General features: G+C 39.6%; 1 protein-coding gene across 1 annotated transcript in view; it reads right to left on the bottom strand.

The window, feature by feature from the left end:
• kcnh8 (potassium voltage-gated channel, subfamily H (eag-related), member 8) overlaps positions 1-15,744 on the bottom strand; it is a 61,387-nt gene extending 45,643 nt beyond the window's left edge. The window contains exons 1-2 of the mRNA XM_032581856.1: positions 15,350-15,744; positions 1,873-2,106 (exon numbers count right to left, since the gene is read on the bottom strand). Coding sequence (XP_032437747.1) covers positions 1,873-2,106; positions 15,350-15,425 — 310 coding nt within the window. The 5' untranslated portion in view covers positions 15,426-15,744. The remainder of the gene's footprint in view (positions 1-1,872; positions 2,107-15,349) is intronic.
• Between the last annotated feature and the right edge of the window lie 5,707 nt (positions 15,745-21,451).

The following is a 21,451-nucleotide window of genomic DNA, read 5'->3' on the forward strand; positions in this document are numbered from 1 at the left end:
TAGAAATTATTTACTGGAATCATATAGCCGCATGTCCTCACAGCAGAATATGGGCAAAAAGGTAGAAAATCAGCTTAAACTGTTCAGATGTTAAAGGGAGCAACAAGTGTATTTGTAAAAATAAAGGGTAAGAAACATATGGAGAAAACCAAAACCAAAATCAAATCTAAAAAAGTTGGATACAAATTTTAAGAAGTGGAAAAAGAACAGAATTGCCCAAATGAACAGCGTCCTTCTGAGAAATGTTACTGCTGCTTAGTAAACTGTCTTCCACAAAGTTAACTACGGTACTTTTATTTTAGTAGTATTATTTCATCAAATTCTTCAAGTTTTTCATTTCTTTATTGGTTAACTAAAGCACTTCCTTTTGATTAACACGTTTATTATTGTTTTGTTTTCTCTAATTGTGTTGCTTCTCCATTGTTACTCTGTTTAGCAAATTGTTCAGTAAATTACCATATTTTAACTGCAGGGTGTTTTTGTCTGCTCCGAAATTGCTGTGTGTTTTTTTTTTTTTTTGTTGTTGTTGCATTTCATTAATGTTGTGCTTTGTTCAGCATCAGTACAGTAAATCATTTTTCTGCTACATGTCAAAGGAGCTTAGCAATTTCCGAGTCTAAAACTCTTACATCATTTAGTGGATACATTTTCTTATTTTAGTTATTTTATACTCCTATTTCAATTTTTTGGTGGATTCTTTTTCTTATTTCATTGTGCTGTGATTTATTTAGTCATTTGTTTCTTCTTTGTAGTCAGGAGAACTCAAGGGACATTTTTTAAAAAGTATGATTATGGACAATTAAAGCACATTATTAGACCCCTGTATATGTACAGTATGTTATGCAGTGTGCATACAGATTTTTGTTTGTCTGAGGAAATAGAGAATCCTAGATGTTTTTAAAATAACTCCCATCACGTGGTGCAAAACTGAAGTGGGCATTTTCTAACAAGTGATTTCAAATGTATGTCAAAACTCTGGAACATAAACTCATGAAAGCCTCACCCCTTATATAATAGTTCCTATTTCATCTCGTCATTATTTTCACTGGCACACAAATCAGACTCCAGTTTGGAGTATAACAAAAAAAACCTTTAAATAAAGATGTCAGACCATATGGTACCATATTAGATCCCTACAAATAAAACATGGGCTGAAGACTTGATATGCTCAATATTTTCATTTTAATCAGAAAGGCTACACGACACCACAGCTGGAAGAGCTGAATGTGACGGATAGAGACGAGGCTGAGCAGTCAGGAGTTGGCAGCTATTAAAATTTTAATGTTCTGGGAGTTGGACCATAAGTGGGACATTTCTAACCTACGACATTGATTTATCGCTGCTAAATGGGCGCAGATCAATAAAAGAAATTTAATATCCATTTCTGTCTTTATTATTTCATCCATCCATCAATCAATTTCTCGGCTCAAATGAAGCTTCCTCAGCTAATGGCACAGTAACACATTCGTGGAAACATAAAAAGACAAAGTCCCACATTAAAGCCATCATATGGATTATCTCTTATAAATCTCAAAGCTTGTCAACTGGCCTTGGTTTAATCTCCTGCTTGATGAATGGCAGAGGAATGCGGTAATGCACAGTGCCTTTAAGTATAAATACACAACCTGTAACCATGTATTTCAGAAAACCACAGAAGGAAAAATAGCTAGAAGGAGACCAGTATTGAAAGAAATCCAGAAGAAGAGAGCCCAGTAAACAATGTTAGAGTTTGTGCTTATAACGTCGCAAACTATAAAAATGGTCTCAGGCTCTGAACACATTTCCAAGGCGTTGTATCTGTAAACATGAGACAAAATGAAAATTGAAGGAATAAAAGAAAAAAAAAAAAACATGAAACAAAATACATAGTACCTGTCTTTGTGTAGAACATGATTTCATTTTTAAACTCCTTGCGCTCCTCCAAGGCCTCGTCGATGCTCAGGATGATGCTTTCGCTGGTCTCGGGCCCGTACAGGAACTTACAGGCACAGCTCTTCTGCATGACCTCAGTCCGAGAAAAGCCTGTGAGTTCACAGAAGCCATCAGAGCAGTAGACGATGGGAAAGCCCTTCGACATCTGAGCATTGGCCAGGATGAAGTTACTGTCTGCAAAGAAACAAGAGGGGAAATGGAAAGTGAGCAAAAGCTGTTCTGGTCAGTGGGGACTTTAGTTAATTACTGTAACACTGTAAGTGGAATTGTACATTCATTGTAAAAAGGGGAAAAAGCACACTCTCTGTCTATTTCTTTTTTTTTTAAAACAAAAAACTAGTTATGAATCAAACAATAGAATCTTTTGTTTGGTTGGTTTTACCACAACTGTAGGAGTTTGTCTCTAACAGTGATGTTTCTATTAGGCTAAAGCCTCTGACTCAGAGCATATCAAAATTGGATGAAAATAGAATCATAAATAAGGAAAGCATAAGAAATACAGAGCCAAACAATTTTTTTACAGTAGGTTTTAAACATGTTTATATCGCCCATAAATTTTGACATTTGACTGTGCTGAAAAGGATAACATTTGAGCACAGCGTCTGCGGGGACTAATAAAGTTTTTACGGCCACCATTAAGCTGCCGTTCTAAAAGCCGTTATTTTTTCACTCTTGTGTTGAGCCTGGAAGTTGGGACTGAATTTGGCTTTTAGCAGACGTTTTCCTAAAAAGTATACCTATGGCTTGAAATAATGTTTAAGAATAGAAAAAAAACTGAATTTGCAAGCTGATTTTTTTGGAGGGGGTTTTATTGTTTAGAATCAATGTGAAAGTCAAAAATGCAGCTGTGGGGATTTTTTCAGCTACAACACAGTATGAGCTCAGTGCATAAACGGAATATTAACCAGCATGTCTTTAGACAACGAAGCTGTGGTTTTGGGACATGCATGTTTAAACTTCACAGTTCCCCTCACCACACCGCCAGCTTTAAAAACTTCAAAAATGGAAACAAATGCAACTGGTCAAGTGGCGCCTCTCCAGCTCTGTGAAAAAAATTGCTCTCAGTGGACACAGGACTGATGATGTGACTTTTAACACAGCGATCCGCAGCATGATGGGATCTTCAGTTCAGGCATATGAAGGCCTGGTGTGGGTTGAATGAATAGAGGTCATGTGGTTCAGTGAGCTTCCCATTTAACTGCACGCTGGAGAGCAACAGAGCCCCACACTTTACACTCAAACGCATTTTTATAAAATATTTCATATTAAAGCTATATTTGCAGGACTTTTTTTTGGCAGATTTGCATCTAATGATATTGGTTTCGTTTCTTTTTTTTTTAAAAAAAACAACAACTTTTATTCAGAATAAAGTTGAAGATTGGGGAAGTTCTGAATTGACGACGGAAAGAAAAAAAAATCTCACGCGGGCTGACGTTTATCACAGTTAATTAGCCAATTGAGTCTCATTCTGGACAGCCAGTCAAAGCTAAGCAGCTGTTTATACCTGAATATCTGCGATGGCACACAGACCTGCTATACTAACATACACTCACGCTGCCACAAGGCTGAGCTGTGCTGATAGACAGCTAATATATCCGGCACAATACTCATTACACATGGCAGTGGACAATGAAGGTTTGACAGATTGTGAAAAGTGTGTACTTGTGGATTTGAGTGTTTCCTGCTGCCATTTGATAAGAAGCTGAACAGCGAACCCTGGCCAGTATATTGTACAAGTGCACTAGAACGTTTGACACAGTAATTGGAGAACAAATACATTTTCAGACGTTTGGATAATTACAGTAAACGAATGAGTCACGGACACATCTCCAGACGTTCACACGCGCAAACATGAGCAGCAGTATGAGACATCCAGCTAGATGGCTTTTTTTAATTACACTGCATTACAAAAATCTATTTTCTACATCGATAACTCACTTCTTGAGCAACCTGGTTGTCTAAATTGCTTTATGTCGCAAGTCAAGCTTTGTTGAGTAAAAGCCACCTTCGGTTTGAACTACAAATGGAAATTCAGAGAGTAAAAGATTGTGTATCCGGTTCTCAAGAGGAATCAGATGCTTGTTTTCCATTCTGTAGGAAGCATTTAACTTTTCATGCTATTTGTTGAAACTAAACTGCAAAACTCTTGTTTTAATTGAATTTTTGGAAAGATTTTAAGATATACTCAGCTTACACTGTAGCTGAATCCATTCCAGACAAAAAGACACACCCAGATATGTCGTATAAGAGATGACACTTTGATGGGACAACCCGGACAACTGCAGGTCTCTGTATAGGGACTGGCTGTCAGGGGCCACTGAGGCTCTGGTTAAAGAAAAGACTGAGGCCACTGTGTTCCTGACAAAGGCCTAAAGCGTTTCTGGTAGCAACTCGTAGAGCAAAGGAGGATGGAGCTAACAGAAACCTAATGTTTACAAAGACATATAACTAGCATAACATTTATATTACAGGGGTTACGCAGCTGACATGTTGTATTGTACGTGTTTTTCTGGAGGGAAGAGAGACTCAAACTGATGCCACAGCTAGGAATGGGAAATGATAGGAATTTAGCCATATCAATTCCATTATCAGTATCACTTATCGATTTGATTCCTTTTTGATTCCGGACCATGGAACGCCATCTTGGACATTATGCCCAGCGTGTAGAAAACGTCATCACGCAAATACGTCTGACGTTATTGGAACTGACAAGTGGAATCGTTTGGCAGGCAGGTTCTGCTATCTTGAGTCTCATCCTTAACCCGAAAGATCGAACAGATGAATGAAAACCCGTCAAACCCGCTCCTTCCTAAACTTCTGCTTACATTGTTGTGATAGTAAAAATATTACTTTGGCCAAAAATGGCATGCTTACACAACTCTCATTCAGTTACTGATTAAACTAACAAGGCCACCATCAAAAACATATATGAAACTATATAACTAACAGCATTATTACATTATTAACTGCATTTTTTTTTACTCTTTCCTCCTCCACTGGTGTCCACACCATCTCAAGATAAAGTGGATATTAGGACCTGCTTCAGTTACAAACCTCTATGGACAAGATGGTGATAGATATTAATATGCCACTCTGTCATTTTTATTGGTTCTGCAAAGTTAATTTAACAAACAACTAGAGTAAGCAACATGTTGTTGTACAAATTGCATTCCACGTTGGTTCCGTTATCAAAATAATATACTGATACTGTCTATGCCCTGATAATGAGGTTTGTGCTCATTTTAATTCATTTATTGGAGAAAAAAAAGAACAATGTCTGTATCCTTTATTTGTACTTCTGAATTTCTTTAAATACACTCTCAGCATCTACTGCAAATAATAAAACATAACCCTTATTAACCTTTATTCATATGGGTTTTGTCCTAATATATTCTCACCTATCTTCCCCTCCTTACCTATTGCTGTCCTAGTTTCTCTTTCTACTTCCCTCTCTTCCTTCTTACCCCAACAGAAACACATCCCACTACACCACACATCTCTATCCGTTTTCTCCACCATATATCCTCCTTTTCTCAGTCTCAGCAACTTTTCAAACCTTTCACCTATCATCAGTCTTCACTTCCTCCCATCCACCATTTTGGATCTCTGCACCTAATTTCTCTTCATCTTTTTCAAACCTTGGATTTCAACCAGACTCCATTTATTTGCTTCCCTCCCTGCTTGCGCTCACCTTCTTCCCCACAAACCACCTCCGTAAAAACATCATCTGTCTATGTTTACGCTCCCCCACCCGTCCCAATTTAGACGCACAATCTTTGGCAGAGACTTTTACTTTCATTCAGTTTGTCTTCAATTTCTTGTTCTGCAGTTCAGTGACAATTTTCTTCCATTTCTCCCTGTGTTTCTTCCACTCAGATTTTCCTTTTGGTTTACTGGCCACAGTAGCAGCCCATAGATTCTCAACACTGCTGCCTGACAGTTGCTGAAGTAATCTGACAGGTACACAGAGAATGGGAGGAGATGAATTGGGACCACAGGCAGAAAAAATGCTGTGATTCTGGACAAAATATTTGAAGAGCAAAGGAGATTTTACACAATTTTAATGTTTGAACGCTAAAAAGCTTAGCAAAAATGCACGAATGTTTGACAGGAAAAACAACTGAGGGTGTTTTCATCTTAAAGAATGATGTGAATCTTTATCCTGAGGAGCTCAGGCGCTGCTTTATAGGAATGTAAATTCATTATTATGAACCCACAGTATGGCCAGTCAGTAATATGTCTGTTTTCAGTATTTAAAGTCTATCCCTGCTAATTTAGAGAACTTTATTAACCTAAACCAGAGTACCAGGGGAACACCCAGCCCCCCACCCACACACACACATGCAGAAGGAGAATATACAAACTCAATGCATTAGGTCCCCAACTTCACGAGGCAATCACACCAAGCATACAGTCACGATATATTAATATTTGTATCAACTTGCACACACTTTTAGGTGAAGCTGGGGTTTTTTTCCCCAGGAGCCTTTTTGGTTCTTTACTTCTGCTTGTTCCTCTGCTACGTGCACCTATCGTATGACACAAATACTTGATGGGCACAAAACATTCTCCAGCTCATTGATAAGCTCCCTCACTTCCTGAAGCATTCTGGGGGCTATATGAAGAACAGGCATAATTCCTGCGGTGTGTGTCCAAGCACTGGAAAGCAATGAACATAGAGAAAGAGCGAACAGGAGATGAGAAAGTGAAGCCAGCAGAGCCGCACAGCAGGAAGAGAAGCAGATGAGAGGGAGAGAGAGAGAGAGAGCGATGAGGAGAAGGTGGACAGGTAAAGGAAAGGAGAAGAGGAGGTTAGGAAATGTACAGAGAAAGACATATGAGTGTGTTAGGAGGGTAGAGGGTGAAGGGGTGCCAAGAATCACTGCAAGCAAGTGGGATGGAGCTGCAAGAGGCAGGATGATGAAAAATGGAGAGGAAGTGTGATAGAAAAAAATGGTGGAGAAAGTGGGGAGATGGGTGGAAAGATATAGTCCCCCTTTTTCCGTCTGAATTTCTGCAGGTCCTCTAAGAAAACGGCTACAAAGCAGTTACATAACCCCCCAAAAAAGTCACTTTTCAGTTGCCACAGTAACCACTGACACACCATGGAAACCAAGGTTACAACTTTACAAATTTCCTTTTGCATAGAGTTACAGCAATGTGTAGAAAACAAAAATTAGGTATCATAGTCATCACTCTATGTGAAGTACCAACAGACTGGAGATTATGAGCCAGTTGCCAGGATTCTTTGTTGGATGCACCTGAACTGATCACACGAATGCAAACCATGACAGAAACACATTGGCATGAATAAATAGTTGTCTGCTTTCAGATTATTTTCTGTTACTACATGTTTTTTCTTTCTCAGACATTTTTTCAGATCGTCCAACAAAACCTCACAAAACCATTTTGCATTTCCTAAGACGTCAAAGCTGTTCGTGATCTGAAAAATTTAACTGTGACAAGAAAGCAAAGCCAGAAGACCTCTCTAACGGGGCAAATACTTTTCTCAGAACGGTTAATAGTGGTAATCCATTCACTCTGTATAACTGAAAGAGAAAATCATTGCTCAAATCCACAGCTTTAATCACTGCTCTCTGCTCTTCATCACACATTCCCCAAGGCTCCCACCCAAATGACACATTACACCAGCCATTAAATTCCAGTAATTTTCCAGATGCATTCAGCTATTCCCCATCTCTCCATCGATATCTTATTTTTTTTTTTTCTTTCTTTCCCCTGAAAAACTCCTATCAAAGGGCTTCCCTCGCGTTCTCACAAAACCATAATTAACCTGGTCTAAAAATGGAAGGACTTGGCCCAGGCTACCTCTGGTGAAACCCGGTTTGTCAATTGTTTTGGACAGTCCATTAGACATGCCGATTGGGAGAGGAATCTCACTAATTAGGTGGTGTAACAAGGCAGAACAATCTTGATGACGCGCAGGCTCTCATTCAAAAAAGTCTGCGAGTCTGATGGAGCGGAAAGGGATGTTGACCTCATTTGAATTCGCAGCAACCCTCTTTTTACAGTGACGGAGGGAAAAAAATGCTTGCTGAAATTAAATTCTAAAGGTGTGTGTGTGGAGGGAATACTTTATAAAAGTCCTGTTTAATTCAGGAAATCGTTGCCCTGTTGCCATTATTTGAACTTCATTTAGCCAGGTGATATCCCGTTGAGGTCAGAAAACGCTTAACCAAAGTCTGGCCAAGGCAGCTGTATAGTGGTGCAGTTGGTGACATTGTTGCCTTGCAGTAAGAAGTTCCTGGCTCTGGATCTCAGCCTTTCTATATTGAGTCTGCGTGTTCTCACCATGCACGCGTGAGATCTCTCCAGATACTCTAAGTTGCCCTTAGGTAGTAGTGCGTGCATGCATGGTTTTACTCCTGTGGTGAACTAGTGACGTCTCTCACCCAATGACCCAATGGCGACCCCGCAAGGACAAGCGGGCATAGTTGATATAAATGATGGATGAATTTGAGATTTTAGCTACTACAGAAGCCCATGTTGGTCTATAATGTGTTAAATCATGGAATAAGTATGGATTTTAATACTGTTGCATTTTACTGTTAATTCTGTTGTATTATAATACCGTGTAGAGTCTGTTGTAGCGTCCACTCCGGAGTCTAGAAACTTGTTTTAAAAAGTGTGTATCAGCAAGCAAAATGAGGATTACTTAGTTAAGACTTTGTTCAGTCTTAATTATTTCAGGTGGAAAGTAAGAAACTGCATTGGGGCGGTTTAGTACCAGCTCACAAATTTATTTTGAGACATCTCAGATGGGTTTTAGACGTCTAATAGATGTCTGCGTTCAGCCAAGGTTTGCAAAAATAATTAAATGGTGTCAGGGTTGCAGATCCAACTCATCAGCTCTGTGTCTCAAGCTCAACGTCTTTCTTTCATTAAACTGCCAAGCAGAATGAATGACAGAGCAGTGCCACCGTACATGTCAGTGACCAGACCTGTTTGTGATTCATGTCTGTTACAAGTGCAAGTCTTCCATCAAGTGTGCTGCATGTTGGAAAATGACCATTCCTTTCACAAATAACTTCAGGAGATTGATTAAAGACCCTATCATACCTTAGCCACACCTGGCAGAGCTCAATCTTTCCTTGAAACACAAATTTCTGATAAGACAGCTAAAGAGGTCTCTAAAGACCATCACCTTAATTCATCGGACTGTACAGAAAAGAGTCTACAAACCAAGGACCTTAAAAACAAGGGCCATAATGCCCAGTTCTGGTCACTACAAAGAAGTTCACCCTAAAAAGTAGAGCGGAAGAAAACATCTAGGAAAATTCTATTACCTGACCAGCTCACCATCCTAGAATCCAATAACAAATTTCACTGTGTATCAGAGAGTGCTTGGAAAAGATTCATCACCATCTACTTAAAAAAATAAAGTTGAAGCAGAACTGTACCAGGCAACCTGACAAGCATGCCAGTAAATCCACCGAGGACCGTCTGAGATTCAAGAAATGCCGTGGAAAAACCCCTCAAACATCTCACAGCTGAAATGGAGGAGTGGGACAAACGTTCTGCGCTCTGATGTTAGAGATTTAGATGAATCATCTCACTGAAAGTATTTTAGGTAACATTAGCGATTAGTGGGTAGAATGTCAGAACTTTTCCCTCTGAGAAAAAAACTTGTATTTGTTTATATTTTTTTGCTCAGTGTGGAAAAGGAAACTAAATTCTTCTTGTTAAAGTGTAATTCAATTCTTTTATTTCCAGGTATAAGAAATGCTAGTTTATGCTGATTATGTGATCATGTACAAGACCATGTTAAAGTACATATTGTGATTGTAATATAAGTAAATAATTTACTTTGAACTTTGAAATATGGGACAGTGTCGAGCATAATACCAAATACGATTAACGACTAATCTTTCACAAAGACTTGTGAGCAAATTTAAGGACTATCACTGAGGGCTTCTGTACAAATTTTGCTTATATTTTGTTAACCAAAGCTGTATTGAAAGAATTTTTTTTTTTTTTTTTAGAAATGAAAAATTATTTGTACAACAGTGTCTCAGATTGCAATAACGTTGCAGCTGGTTAACCTCCCAAGACCAAGCTCATTTCTTAGATAAAACTTTCCCAGAATTAATTAAGCTTTGGAGAAAATTGGAACAGTTGTAGCAATTCACTGCCAGTGAGTGAGAGACCTCCCGCACCCTGCAGCGGTACAGTCAATGATGATTGATTACTCCGTCAAAGTCTCATAACTACTCTCATTATTTCTTCCAGACTCATACTCTGACTGGGGTCAACAACACACTAGACTAATCACAACTTTACATCGTATTATTGACTAACAAAATACCTTCAAATTCTCATTTAGGAATTTTAAGGTGTTGCAGTTCGCTTTGGGCTCTATTTACTGAAGTAAACCTCGCTAAAACGTACATGTGACCGCACGGTCAAAGGTAGCGCACCTCCATGGTCTTTCATGTTTGGTAATTATCTCTTTTTGTCTTCCTGGAGGGTCAGAGAATTGATGGCAACAAAATTTCCTGGGGACACTGTACTCTCTGTAGTTTGAATCTCCTCTATTGTGTAACATTCTTAATTGGGTCTTAAAACGCCTGTTTAAAAGCAAGGGGTAATTACAGTGTCAGACCACTTTGGAAAAAAGTCAGCATATAAAAGTGTTAATCAGGCAGTCAGGAGAACTGCTTTACTATTGTAATATTGTCAGACAGCTGAGCGCACACGTAGACGCACCAGGCAAAAGACACACATCTGCTCATAAATATGAAAAGCAGGAAGCGCTGCGCACTCTTTCTGCTTTTTCTGGCTCAACTCCTTTCCCTCGTTTCTTTATGGAATTGGGACTAGTGTGTATTAATGTTAGAAAATAGCAGTCTGAAGGGCTGGTACAGGACGGGGAGGAGGCAGCACAGTAGGAGGTTTTAAATACTCCCTCTGTTAGAACAGAGACACTAAAATGTCTGCTAAATCTGGCAAAAAGACAGCTAACTTTGGCCCATTTAACCCAGTGATGGACATCACTAGTTATCTGACAATTCAAGTCAGCAATTATTTTGAAAAGCACCCCATCTGGTAAAGGAGGGTCCTGTTTACTTGAAGCTGAAATGACTGATTTCTGCTCTGGTTGTAGAGTGAGTCGGTAACTTTTCATCATGATAGAGGTATAGTTAGAACTTAATGAGTGGAAAAATTTATGGATGAATAATGCGAGTAATATGCGGTCAACAATCATGTCCATTACTAAATAAAGGAATGAACCAGTGACTATATTTCAGTACTTTACCAAAATAAAAATATCAGATAGCTATTTTTACAATTGACATATTGTCGGCTCCGCCCCCATATTTAAGCAGAGCAAACAGTGTTATAATGGTAGCAGTAGTGAAACTCAATGTGCTATCCTAGACATTTTTGAATAATTTTTAAAAGACACTTAAATGTAAATACCACATTTACTGCAGCACATGTTGTCATGCGGCCATAGATCTACCGTTGGAATTTCCACACATAAAATCAAGCACAGCTAACTGCACTTATTGATCTTTGATCAGCGACTTTCAATAAGAGTCATTATGACAAAAAATGGGATGTTTACTACCAGTTACCTTCTTACAGACAAACATGTGGTAGTTGCCTTAGATCACAGTATTATTCACCTGTATGAGGTCGGCTGCAGGCCTTGATCAATTTATTGAGTTATTCCAGACTCCGTTTGGGTTTTGGAAATGGAATAAATTGTATTCCACCCTCTTCACGTTCTGGGTAACAACTGTTGGGATTGCATGTTGAAAATAGGAAGCCGTTTTGAATATGGCTTCCTATTATTTTCCTCAAAATCTTTATGACCACAGCGTGTTACCAATGACCAACCTAGTAATGTCGACGGAAGTTGAGTTCTTCCAGATAAGGGGCATGTACTTTGGGACAAATACCGACCACTTATTGGCCAGTTGCTGACAATCCAGCAGTTTGAAGAGGCGGTAAATACAAACTCTGTACTATTATTTCCACACAAATTACCTAAGCAATTTAACAATCCACAACCTATAAACATTTTTAAAATAAATATGTGAAAGTTACATGGAGTATTGCGAAACAGAGAAAAATCTGAAGCCGGTGGTTCAAATTAGGAGACACGCTTCAAATTACTACGGTAATTACCAGGCGACAACATACGATTTATAACGAGCATCACTCCCACACCACACAGTAGCAGTGACGGACAGGTGGTGACATTAGTCACCTGGATGGTTGCACAGTTGTAAGGTTGACAGAAGGTGTCATTCGCACACAGTCACCATTGAGCACAGCGAGTCAATGTTTCCACACATTTGTAAAGAGAAAATAATCTATATACAGAGATGCGTTGATCTCAGCAACAGTGTTTAAATTTGTAATACTATTAGCAAAATGCACTCAATGTTATGTAACTTATTCTGAAATAACATCTGCTAACTTCAAGTGCATTTTACCAAAAATTGTTACTTTATCCCTCTTCTGAATATAGGACACATTTATAAAGGTAAGTACATATCCACTGTGTTCTGAACACCATGAGTAGCCTCAACCTTTAAACGGTAGCTGTTGACATGGGTTGCAAACGTGGCAACTTGGGTTATACAAACTAGCTGAGGTATGAAAAAGGAGCGCAGTAAAACCTACTGGAAGCACGAAAAGAAATACTCTCCGTTGAAGTTCCACCAGTAAAAACATATAAACCTTTTCTCTGAGTACAAATGAGATCTTGTTAAAGAGCTGCCCGCTCGAAGGTTCAGCCATTTATCACTCTCTCCGACCCTAATCTGGGCGATGAATGACCTCGAAGGGGATCCCACGGTGATAAAACCTTAGTTCTGCACTAATATTTGTTCTTGACCAGGCTATCAGACCCAATTTGTACAGTCAGGCTCTACTGCCTCCAGGTCCACTCCATCTAGCACTTCTGATCCAGCGTTAATTTCCTCCACCTCACCAGCTCAAGGACAGCAGCTCACTCTTTGGAGCTTGACAAACTACTTGTGCTGCACAGAACCACTCTAATTCTCTTATGTGGGAGCAGAGCTCGTGCCCATGCAGGCAGCAGAGGCTTTTTTTTTCTCTCTTTAGTTTCCCACCAGACATACTGTACACTAGCCTGTTCTTACATGTACAGTGATGCTGGATCAATAGGTATAGGGGCTGAAGTCTCAATGGATATCTCTGATTATTATCAAGCTTCTCTGGGTGTTAGGAACATGTTTCAGAAGGCTGCATAATGGCTCAGGTGAGAGAACAGTGTTATTACCATGGATGTAACCATTTTAATTAAAAAAAATAGTAGGAGATACTGCCACACAGGGAACAGGTAGGAGACGATCTTGTGATAAGAAAGGTTGAGGTAGATTTAATTTAGGACATGAAGAATTAAAAGGGGGAAATTATTTATTGTATTTTGACAAAATCGGTAAGTCACCCTCAAATCTTTGTACACATGAGAGTGCTTTGCAAAAAACATTCATACTTCCTATGGATTCTACCATATTTTTTTCACGAGCCTCAAAGAATTTGATTAGGCTTTCATGTGACAATGATGCAAATTTGCATGGAATTGTGAGGTGAAAAGAAATGAGACATGGTTTAAAAATGACGACAAAACTCAGAAAAGTGCTGTGTATTATTTCCTCTGATGCCCTTAAAGAAAATCCAGAGCCGTCACTAACCTTTAATGGTCATTTGAGTTGAAAGTAGAGTACCCCCATGTAACTATTCTCAGAGTAAATGTGGCAAGATTGGGTCATGAAATGGCATCGCAAGCTTTAAATTAGTCACCAAGGTAAAATGCATTACCTGAAAATTGAGAGAGCAAGATAAGAGAAGCAGCCAAGAGAGCTACTACAGCTCTGGAGGAGCCACTAACACCACACCTCAGATGTGAGAATCTGTCAACTGTTCCTCACCGCACAAAACTGGCTTTATGGAAAAGTGGCAAGAAGAATGAGAGAAGTGTAAGCACAAACGTTTCTCCAAAGTCTCACACAGTAAACACGAGTGTGGGTCAAATAAAACCAAAGTGGAATTTTTTGACCTACATGTAAACCAGTATATGTAGTCACACAGAACATACCATCTCCATGGTAAAACAAGGGAGTCGTAGCATCATGCTGTGAGGATACTTTTACTCAGCAGGGACATGAAAGCTGATACCTAGAAGCTTTAATTTGCCATAAAAAAAGTCATCCCGGAGCTACAATTTCACCTTTTTTTTTTTTTTTTTTAACATGTCCTGTCCAGCGGTGTAGCACTTTGCCCAATCCCCCACCAAGCTGGACTCTCCCAGTGTCTCCCACATCAGCAACAGCGTCCCACAGGATGAAACCAAAGGCCACCCATCACCAGTAGGTGACCAAAGGAGCCCAGAGAAATTGAGCTAATGTGGAAGCAGAATCTGAATCCTTTAGTTCAAATTGATCTTTTCAAGTGTTAGAATAGTCCAAAGTCCATTCCTTTGTCCAACTGAAGATCTTTTAAAAGACATGAAAATAGCTATCCATACATGTTCTTCATTCAACACGTCAGAACGCGACTGATTTTGCTAAGCAGGATGGAAGTTGAGACAAACACAGTAAGACAATTCACAGCCACAAACTGCTTATCAGTCAACTGCATAAATTCAAGAGAAAAAAAAGAGAAAAATTTGGTTGTAGCATTGCTACATGTAAAATAGTTCGACATGTTTCACAAGCGTTTCCCATTTATTTCTGACACCAAAGTTAAAATATAAACAAACACACCTTCAAACTTTTATCCAGGCTAACAGCGTGTTCTTAAAGGTCGCTAAAAGATAAATTACATTACAAGAAGAACAAACACAAAGAAGATCTTCTTTTTTTTCCCAACTTTTTTTATGTAGATAACGACTCTTAGATGTGAAGCCCTCCAGAGTTTAGAGGAAAGATAAAAGAAGGAAACTGCTTTTATTTTCTTGTTGTGGAATGGCAAACTTTGATCCCTCGGGACTCTGTTTCAAGACCCGCCATGACAGCAAAACCAACAGGTCACGCTGGCAAATAAATGCAATTTATCTTTAACACGGGCTGAAACTTTTTTAAAAATCCAGTGAGACCGAGGGAGAACCCAGTTAACCCTTATCGCCGCTGTCCGAGGTGCTGAAACCTCACCACTAACAGACTGAACTATGCCTCCTTCTACCTTCTTTTGAAGCTTAGTTGAAGTATGAAAACATTTGGATCCAATATTTAAACTGAACTGAAGACAAAATATCTTTTTTTTTTCAGCAAACATTATTATTATTATTATTATTATTTGTTTGCTATTTTGAGCCCATCTGAGCAGCCACGGATCGAGCTCTGCTTTTGTCGAGCTTCTCGCAATCAGGCCAGCAAACAAAATTAAAGATCAGACAAATAGTTTAGGTCAAACTTACGAGTGCCATCAAACCGTGTGGCTATGGTGTCCAGAAACGTGTTCTGCGGCGCTAATAATCCCTTCATCACAGGCATTTTCCCAGCCTAATGTCGAGGTCCCCATCAAAGTTACTGAAGAGAGAGAGGGAGAGGGAGAGAGGGAGAGAGGGCGCAAGTCGTCCGGATGCGTGAGGCGCTCTCATTAAAGGTGCTGCCGAAGCTCCGAGCGAACCAGCAGGCAGGCGAGCGATCCAGTCAACTCAGCACTACAGCGAACCCCGGCTGGGGGGGGGGGGAAACAGTGCACGTCATGCGCGCGGCCGTTTCACAGCGGCCCGCGGTGACGACGGAGGGAGCAGGAGCCCGCAGCTGCAGATCACCTATAACAGCCAGAGGCGATGGTGGCAGACTGAAACTTTTCTGTCATCGATGCGATAATTAGTCTGACCAATTCTTGCAGTGCGCGCTCTGCCAGGACAGGTGCGAGTAAAACCACGACGACAACAAAAAAAAGAAAGTTTTATAGAAAAAAAAAATCATTCAGATTTGACTAAATTTTCCCGTTGCATCTTCACAGTACGTGAATGGGCATAAACAAGAGGGAAGGTTTTTTTTTTTTACATAAGAAAAAAGAGAGTGAATAAGATTCATCCATCAATTCATCAAGTTTATTTGAATAGGAAGGTGATTTACATCATAAAAACACAAAAAAACCCATCAACAACTGAGACATTACATTTATGCCAAATGTCACTGTTACACATTAAAATGCGTCCTCCCACTTACGTAGACTTTGAAGACGTTTAAATAAACTCCATGTGCAGAATTGTGTCATCGCTTTCTTCACGCTTCTCCCTCCCAGTGTTCATAGGAATTCCTTGAGTTTTTTTTTTTTTTTTTTTTTTATCACCACCTGCTGGTCCAATGTATAAATGTTGTGCGTGGAGCTGATGTGTCTCGAGAAACGCTCAGTTCAAAAAATGATAGTTGCACAATGGCGCCCTCGTGTGAGCAATTGGCTGCAGAGACAATTCTTAATGTAACCCTGTTTCTGTCTGAACAGGTGTTCCGGACTGAATCCCATCCCTTTCCGGTTGTCCCTTAATACTTATTTAAGGGATTCACATAAATGTTCCACTCCGCCAGGAAGGTGACACATCATCAGACTCTTTGGATGTAAGCAGCTATAAATCACGCAGTAGATGTCAGAAAACGTTGTTTTGCTTATTAAGGAAAAAGGAAGATAGTTTTGATGGAATGTTCTTTAGCAAAAGGATTACCACCACATCTCAATCTCACTCGAATGTCATCGCGATCAATTTGACTGTAGACCCAGAAAACTCTTCCCAGCAGCAGTGAGAATTGATCTCCGCTCAGATTAGCTTGTTCCTGTTTTATCATACAGGAACAACCCTGAATGAATGGACAATCTGTTCCAGGTCATTTCATTTATCCTGAAATGTATTTTTTTTTTTTTTTTTTAAGGAGATAAACTTAAATCCAATTACAGACTCTTAGCCTTCTGAAGCCTTTTGAGTAAAGATGTTAGAAAGCTCTTTAGATCTTGGTTTGATAATAATAAATGTTACTAGCAGAGGGAGCAGCATCTCCCAGAACAGATTTTAATCCCATGTAGAAATCCTGACATAAACATTAAACGGTTTGAATCACTGAAGACATAGAAAGACATTTATAACTGTGTTATTGTCATTCATACATTTATTTATTTAGTTATTTATAATTTTTTAAAAAAGGCTGGGGAAAATAATGTAATTCATGTGGCTGTCAGTTTTAATCATTTCAGCTATTTATGTAAATCTGAAGTGTTTGACTATTTAAGTACAGCTAATTTTTTAAAAACATATTTCACATGGGTTTTATGTGTGTGGTTGTGACCTTGCCCAGGGTTCACTTGCACTTCTTTTTTCGATGACGGAAACTCAATTAGCCTTATTGCTCTTGCAAAATCTCCAGGTCCATTACTGCTGGCGTTTACATTTTGGAGCATTTACAATTGATATTAAAATAATTGCAGATCTTCAGTTTCTTCTGAAGCAACAACAACAGCAGAGATTTCATCTAACATCTCTTGCAGCAACACGTGTAAAATGCTTGAACAAGTATTGATAAGCCTCGACTCGACCACCCTTACAACCTCAACTATTTTATTTTACTTTAATTCACACAACAGATCTGATCAAAATAATGTCCTGTCATGAAGATCAGGAAAAATAATTGTTCAAAATGTTACTGATAAAATTTAAATTTATAGTGTCCATACATTCGGACCACCAAAAATAATAGTTATGAGTTTTATAGGATATCTCTGCCTAATGAAACAAACTGAATAAAAGATTCAGCAAATATCAAGAAGCGTCTTGGCTTCATGCACCAAACCATTCACATACGCCTTGGAAACGGGACACAACCCACCTCCATTCTAGATCAGCGACACCAAATGCCATCAGTCAGGCTCCGTGACTCCTACTCAAATCCTCCGCAAAACAAAGAGGCTGTAACTGCGGTGATGTCAAAGTTTAGTCATCAGGTGCTCTAAGGCTCACCGCAGCAAAGCAAACATCCGCTGAGCGACTTCAGACGACCTCACAAACATTCAGACAAACCCATTCAGGACGCTCAGTTGGAAATCTGTGACTCACGTCCCTGAGGGGAGGCACCGAGAAGTAGCTAAGCACCACTGAGTTACTTCCATGAACGTGGCGGCTAATAAGATTAAAACTGACAGCCAGCAGACAGGGATGTTTCACCTGACTAAATAAATAGCTAATGCATCATTTAATCCTGATCACTGTTCCAAAACGCTTCATCTGTACATGTGTGCCATTATTAGTTCAGACTGAGGGGAAAGTTGAGTCAAAGTTAAGTTTCCGTTGCCTAGACAGAAACTTTATTAAAGCTCCATATTTTAGAGTGTGCTTGCTCCAATCCGTCTCTGGTATTCCTTCAGCTTTCAGCCAAAGTATATTTGAGGCTCCATGTAAAAGCCCACTTGAACTGACTTACAGGACTGTCTTTGCTGTAGAGGCATTGAGCATAAATCAGTATTAGGATTTCCTTTGACTTACTTTCTGTACATGGGCAGTGGCTACGTTCAGCGGTCTTTCCAAAGTGAATAAACTTTCTGAAATCACAGGCTCAACTTTCCAGTTTTAAAACATTTGGGGTGACTTCACTGTTCATACTCTTTCAGCTTTTATTGTTTGCAGGAAGACTGATTTCAGTGAGTCACTTGTCGCTTTAAACATCTAGAGGTCACTTAAGATGCAAGGCGCTTCAACAAACTGGAAAATGTTTGATGTTTAGGGTTAGCGTTAGCATCAAACATTTCTGCTCTTTCAGGTGGTGTCAAGGCAGGCCTGTTCATAAAAAGGTTACACATATTAAATTTTACAGTCCTAGGATTATCACAATCCTCTTTTGCTACGACATCCACAGGCTGTAATATTAGCACTATAGCGATGAAACTGTTATATACAAAAAAAAAGGTCTGGTTACTTGTTTTCAGAAAACGCCATAACTAATATTTTGGAGACGTTTTCGAGTTTTCAGTAAAGGAGTAACGAGCATCGAGTCTCCACACATACAGTACAGACCAAAAGTTTGGACACACCTTTTAATTCAATGATTTTCCTTTATTTTCATGACTATTGACATTGTAGATTCACACTGAAGGCATCAAAACTATGAATAACACATGTGGAAATATGCACTAAACAAAAAAATGTAAAACAACTGAAAATACCCCTTATATTCTAGTTTCTTCAAAGTAGCAACCTTTTGCTGTGATTACTGCTTTGCACACACTCTGCATTTTCTCGATGAGCTTCAAGAGGTAGTCACCTGAAATGGTTTTCACTTCATAGGTGTGCCCTGTCAGGTTAATAAGTGGGATTTCTTGCCTTATAAATAGTCATGAAAATAAAGAAAACCCATTGAATTAGTAAAGGTGTGTCCAAACTTTTGGTCTGTACTGTACATCCACATGCCAGCTTCGTACTTGCATGCACTTCGCACCGCAGTATGCGAAACAGATTTCAAACATCCGCGCGCGAACATACTTGTGATCGAATGAGAGCAAGAAGTCAAAACGCGGAATTGCAGAGAGCCGTGCAAATCCGTCCACCCCGCTAACGTGCCAACACGATCCCTCCACCCGTCTAACAGCAGCAGGCTCACTAACCGTATCATGAGTTTATAATAACCACATCACATCCGAGGCGAATGAGGCGGAATGAAAATCTAACCTAATTTGGAGGGGGGGGGGGGGATACACGGCTGTGTAAGTAGTAGGGTGTCCCCCGAGACAGGGCTCCGATCTAGGGAGCCGTGTGCTGCGCTGGTAGCCTGCTCTGTGAGCGTGTAATGGTCTTAATTATCATTTAGCATGCCAGCCTCATCAACGCTGTATCGAGCCAGCGATAAAATAGCAAAAGCTGGGGGTGACGGGGAGGGAGTGCAATTCGATCACACGAAGATCGTGGCGGCGACAGAGGCAGACGCAGAGCAGCGGAAGATAACTTTAGAACGAGCCGAACTTTGTCGGCAGCGTACCTGGGGGGGTGCGCGTGGGAAGACGCAGACCCAAACAGCACGCACGCACACGCGCACAGACGCATGTTGGCAGGGGCTGCTGACTGACATCTCTCTCACTGAATTAGTCACGATGAGTGATGTGTAACCAGCCGTGACTCGTTCTGGCTGGGGAGGTAGCCTAATTCACTTTGTTTAATTAGTCAAAAGTAGTAGAGCGTTGGCTGCTCCCTCTCCCCAAGCCCCTTTATGTTGCTCAGCATCTTCCCATCGTTGGCGAAAACAAACTTGCAATCACACCTGCTGGAGTTTCAGGAGGATTGGGGGGGGGGCAAACAAAAGGAGCTCTCAGTGCCTCGAGTTCTCTTCCACCCGAGACGCTCACTACATTTTGCCTTTGGATACCTTCACAAGGAATCCTTTGGACCACATTTGAGAGGGAAAGGGCATCTCAGCAATGTGGGGACTTCTGCTGATGCATGGCTGAAGTCTATTGGTTCTGCAAAGAGGAAGAAGAATAAGATTTTTTTTTTTTCCCCTGTCATTTTTTAGTACATCCTTAAAAGGTACAGATGATTTATGGTTTTTTTTTTAAATCTTTTACTTGGTACTAAAATTTGTCAGCACATCTCAGTGAGTATATTTCTACAATTCGATGCACTACATTTAACGAGAAATACATTACTTTATGATAAAACATATCAAACATTTGGATACTTTTTGGATTTTAAATCCTGTATTAAGTTTTTGCCACAAATTTGAACAAACATTGAGCATTAAAGGGCTACGTAAGTCATATTCAGATCTATTCTGCGCTGTGTTTTGATAATAATAACTGAGAAAATGTCAAGAGAAGCAGAAAAAAATATTTAGTGATTTAATAATTATAGCTTTGGAGCAATTGCACATGATAATATTTTGAGGGAGATATTCTGTTTGACCTTTCAGATCTGACATTTTATGTTTTCATATTTGACATTTTATGAGTTTAATCTCTCTGATTTGTATTCTACGACCTTTTTGTTTGTGTCTGTGAGCATGGTGCGCCGGTGCTTGCACATAGGTTGAATGTAAAAGGGGAGTAGAAGTCTTAGAGCATAACACAAGCAGTAAAAAGTAAATAAAAACTCAAAAAAATCAGTAGGACGTTTCCATGCCTATAGTCAGTGGGGAGTAGGCGCCCCCTTGTGTTGGGAACCGTGTAGCACTAAAGAAAATGTGGGCACACTAGCAGATGGCTAATAAAGTTAAAGTGGGTATCTGATACACAGCTTCCAATTCTAAGCTCTTTCTAAGATTTTAAGTTGACTAATGCGTTTTGAGCATTTGTAGTTTCAAATCAAAAACTCTCTGACAGGTTAGAGACATGCTATATTGTTCTAAATTGAACAAAGGCTTGTTATGAAACACAATTTGGATTGATGTGAAAACACAAAAGCAAGAATTTCCATTGCTTTCCTGGGATGATACAATCAGCTTGTGTATGTGTGGACTTTGCTCAGGTTGCATGAGAACAAAAGGGTTCTTGTTTCATATTTAAAGGACCTACTTGGGGTTCTAAATATAACCCA

The sequence above is a fragment of the Xiphophorus hellerii genome, chromosome 13 (assembly GCF_003331165.1).
Source record: "Xiphophorus hellerii strain 12219 chromosome 13, Xiphophorus_hellerii-4.1, whole genome shotgun sequence".
Lineage (NCBI taxonomy): Eukaryota > Metazoa > Chordata > Actinopteri > Cyprinodontiformes > Poeciliidae > Xiphophorus > Xiphophorus hellerii.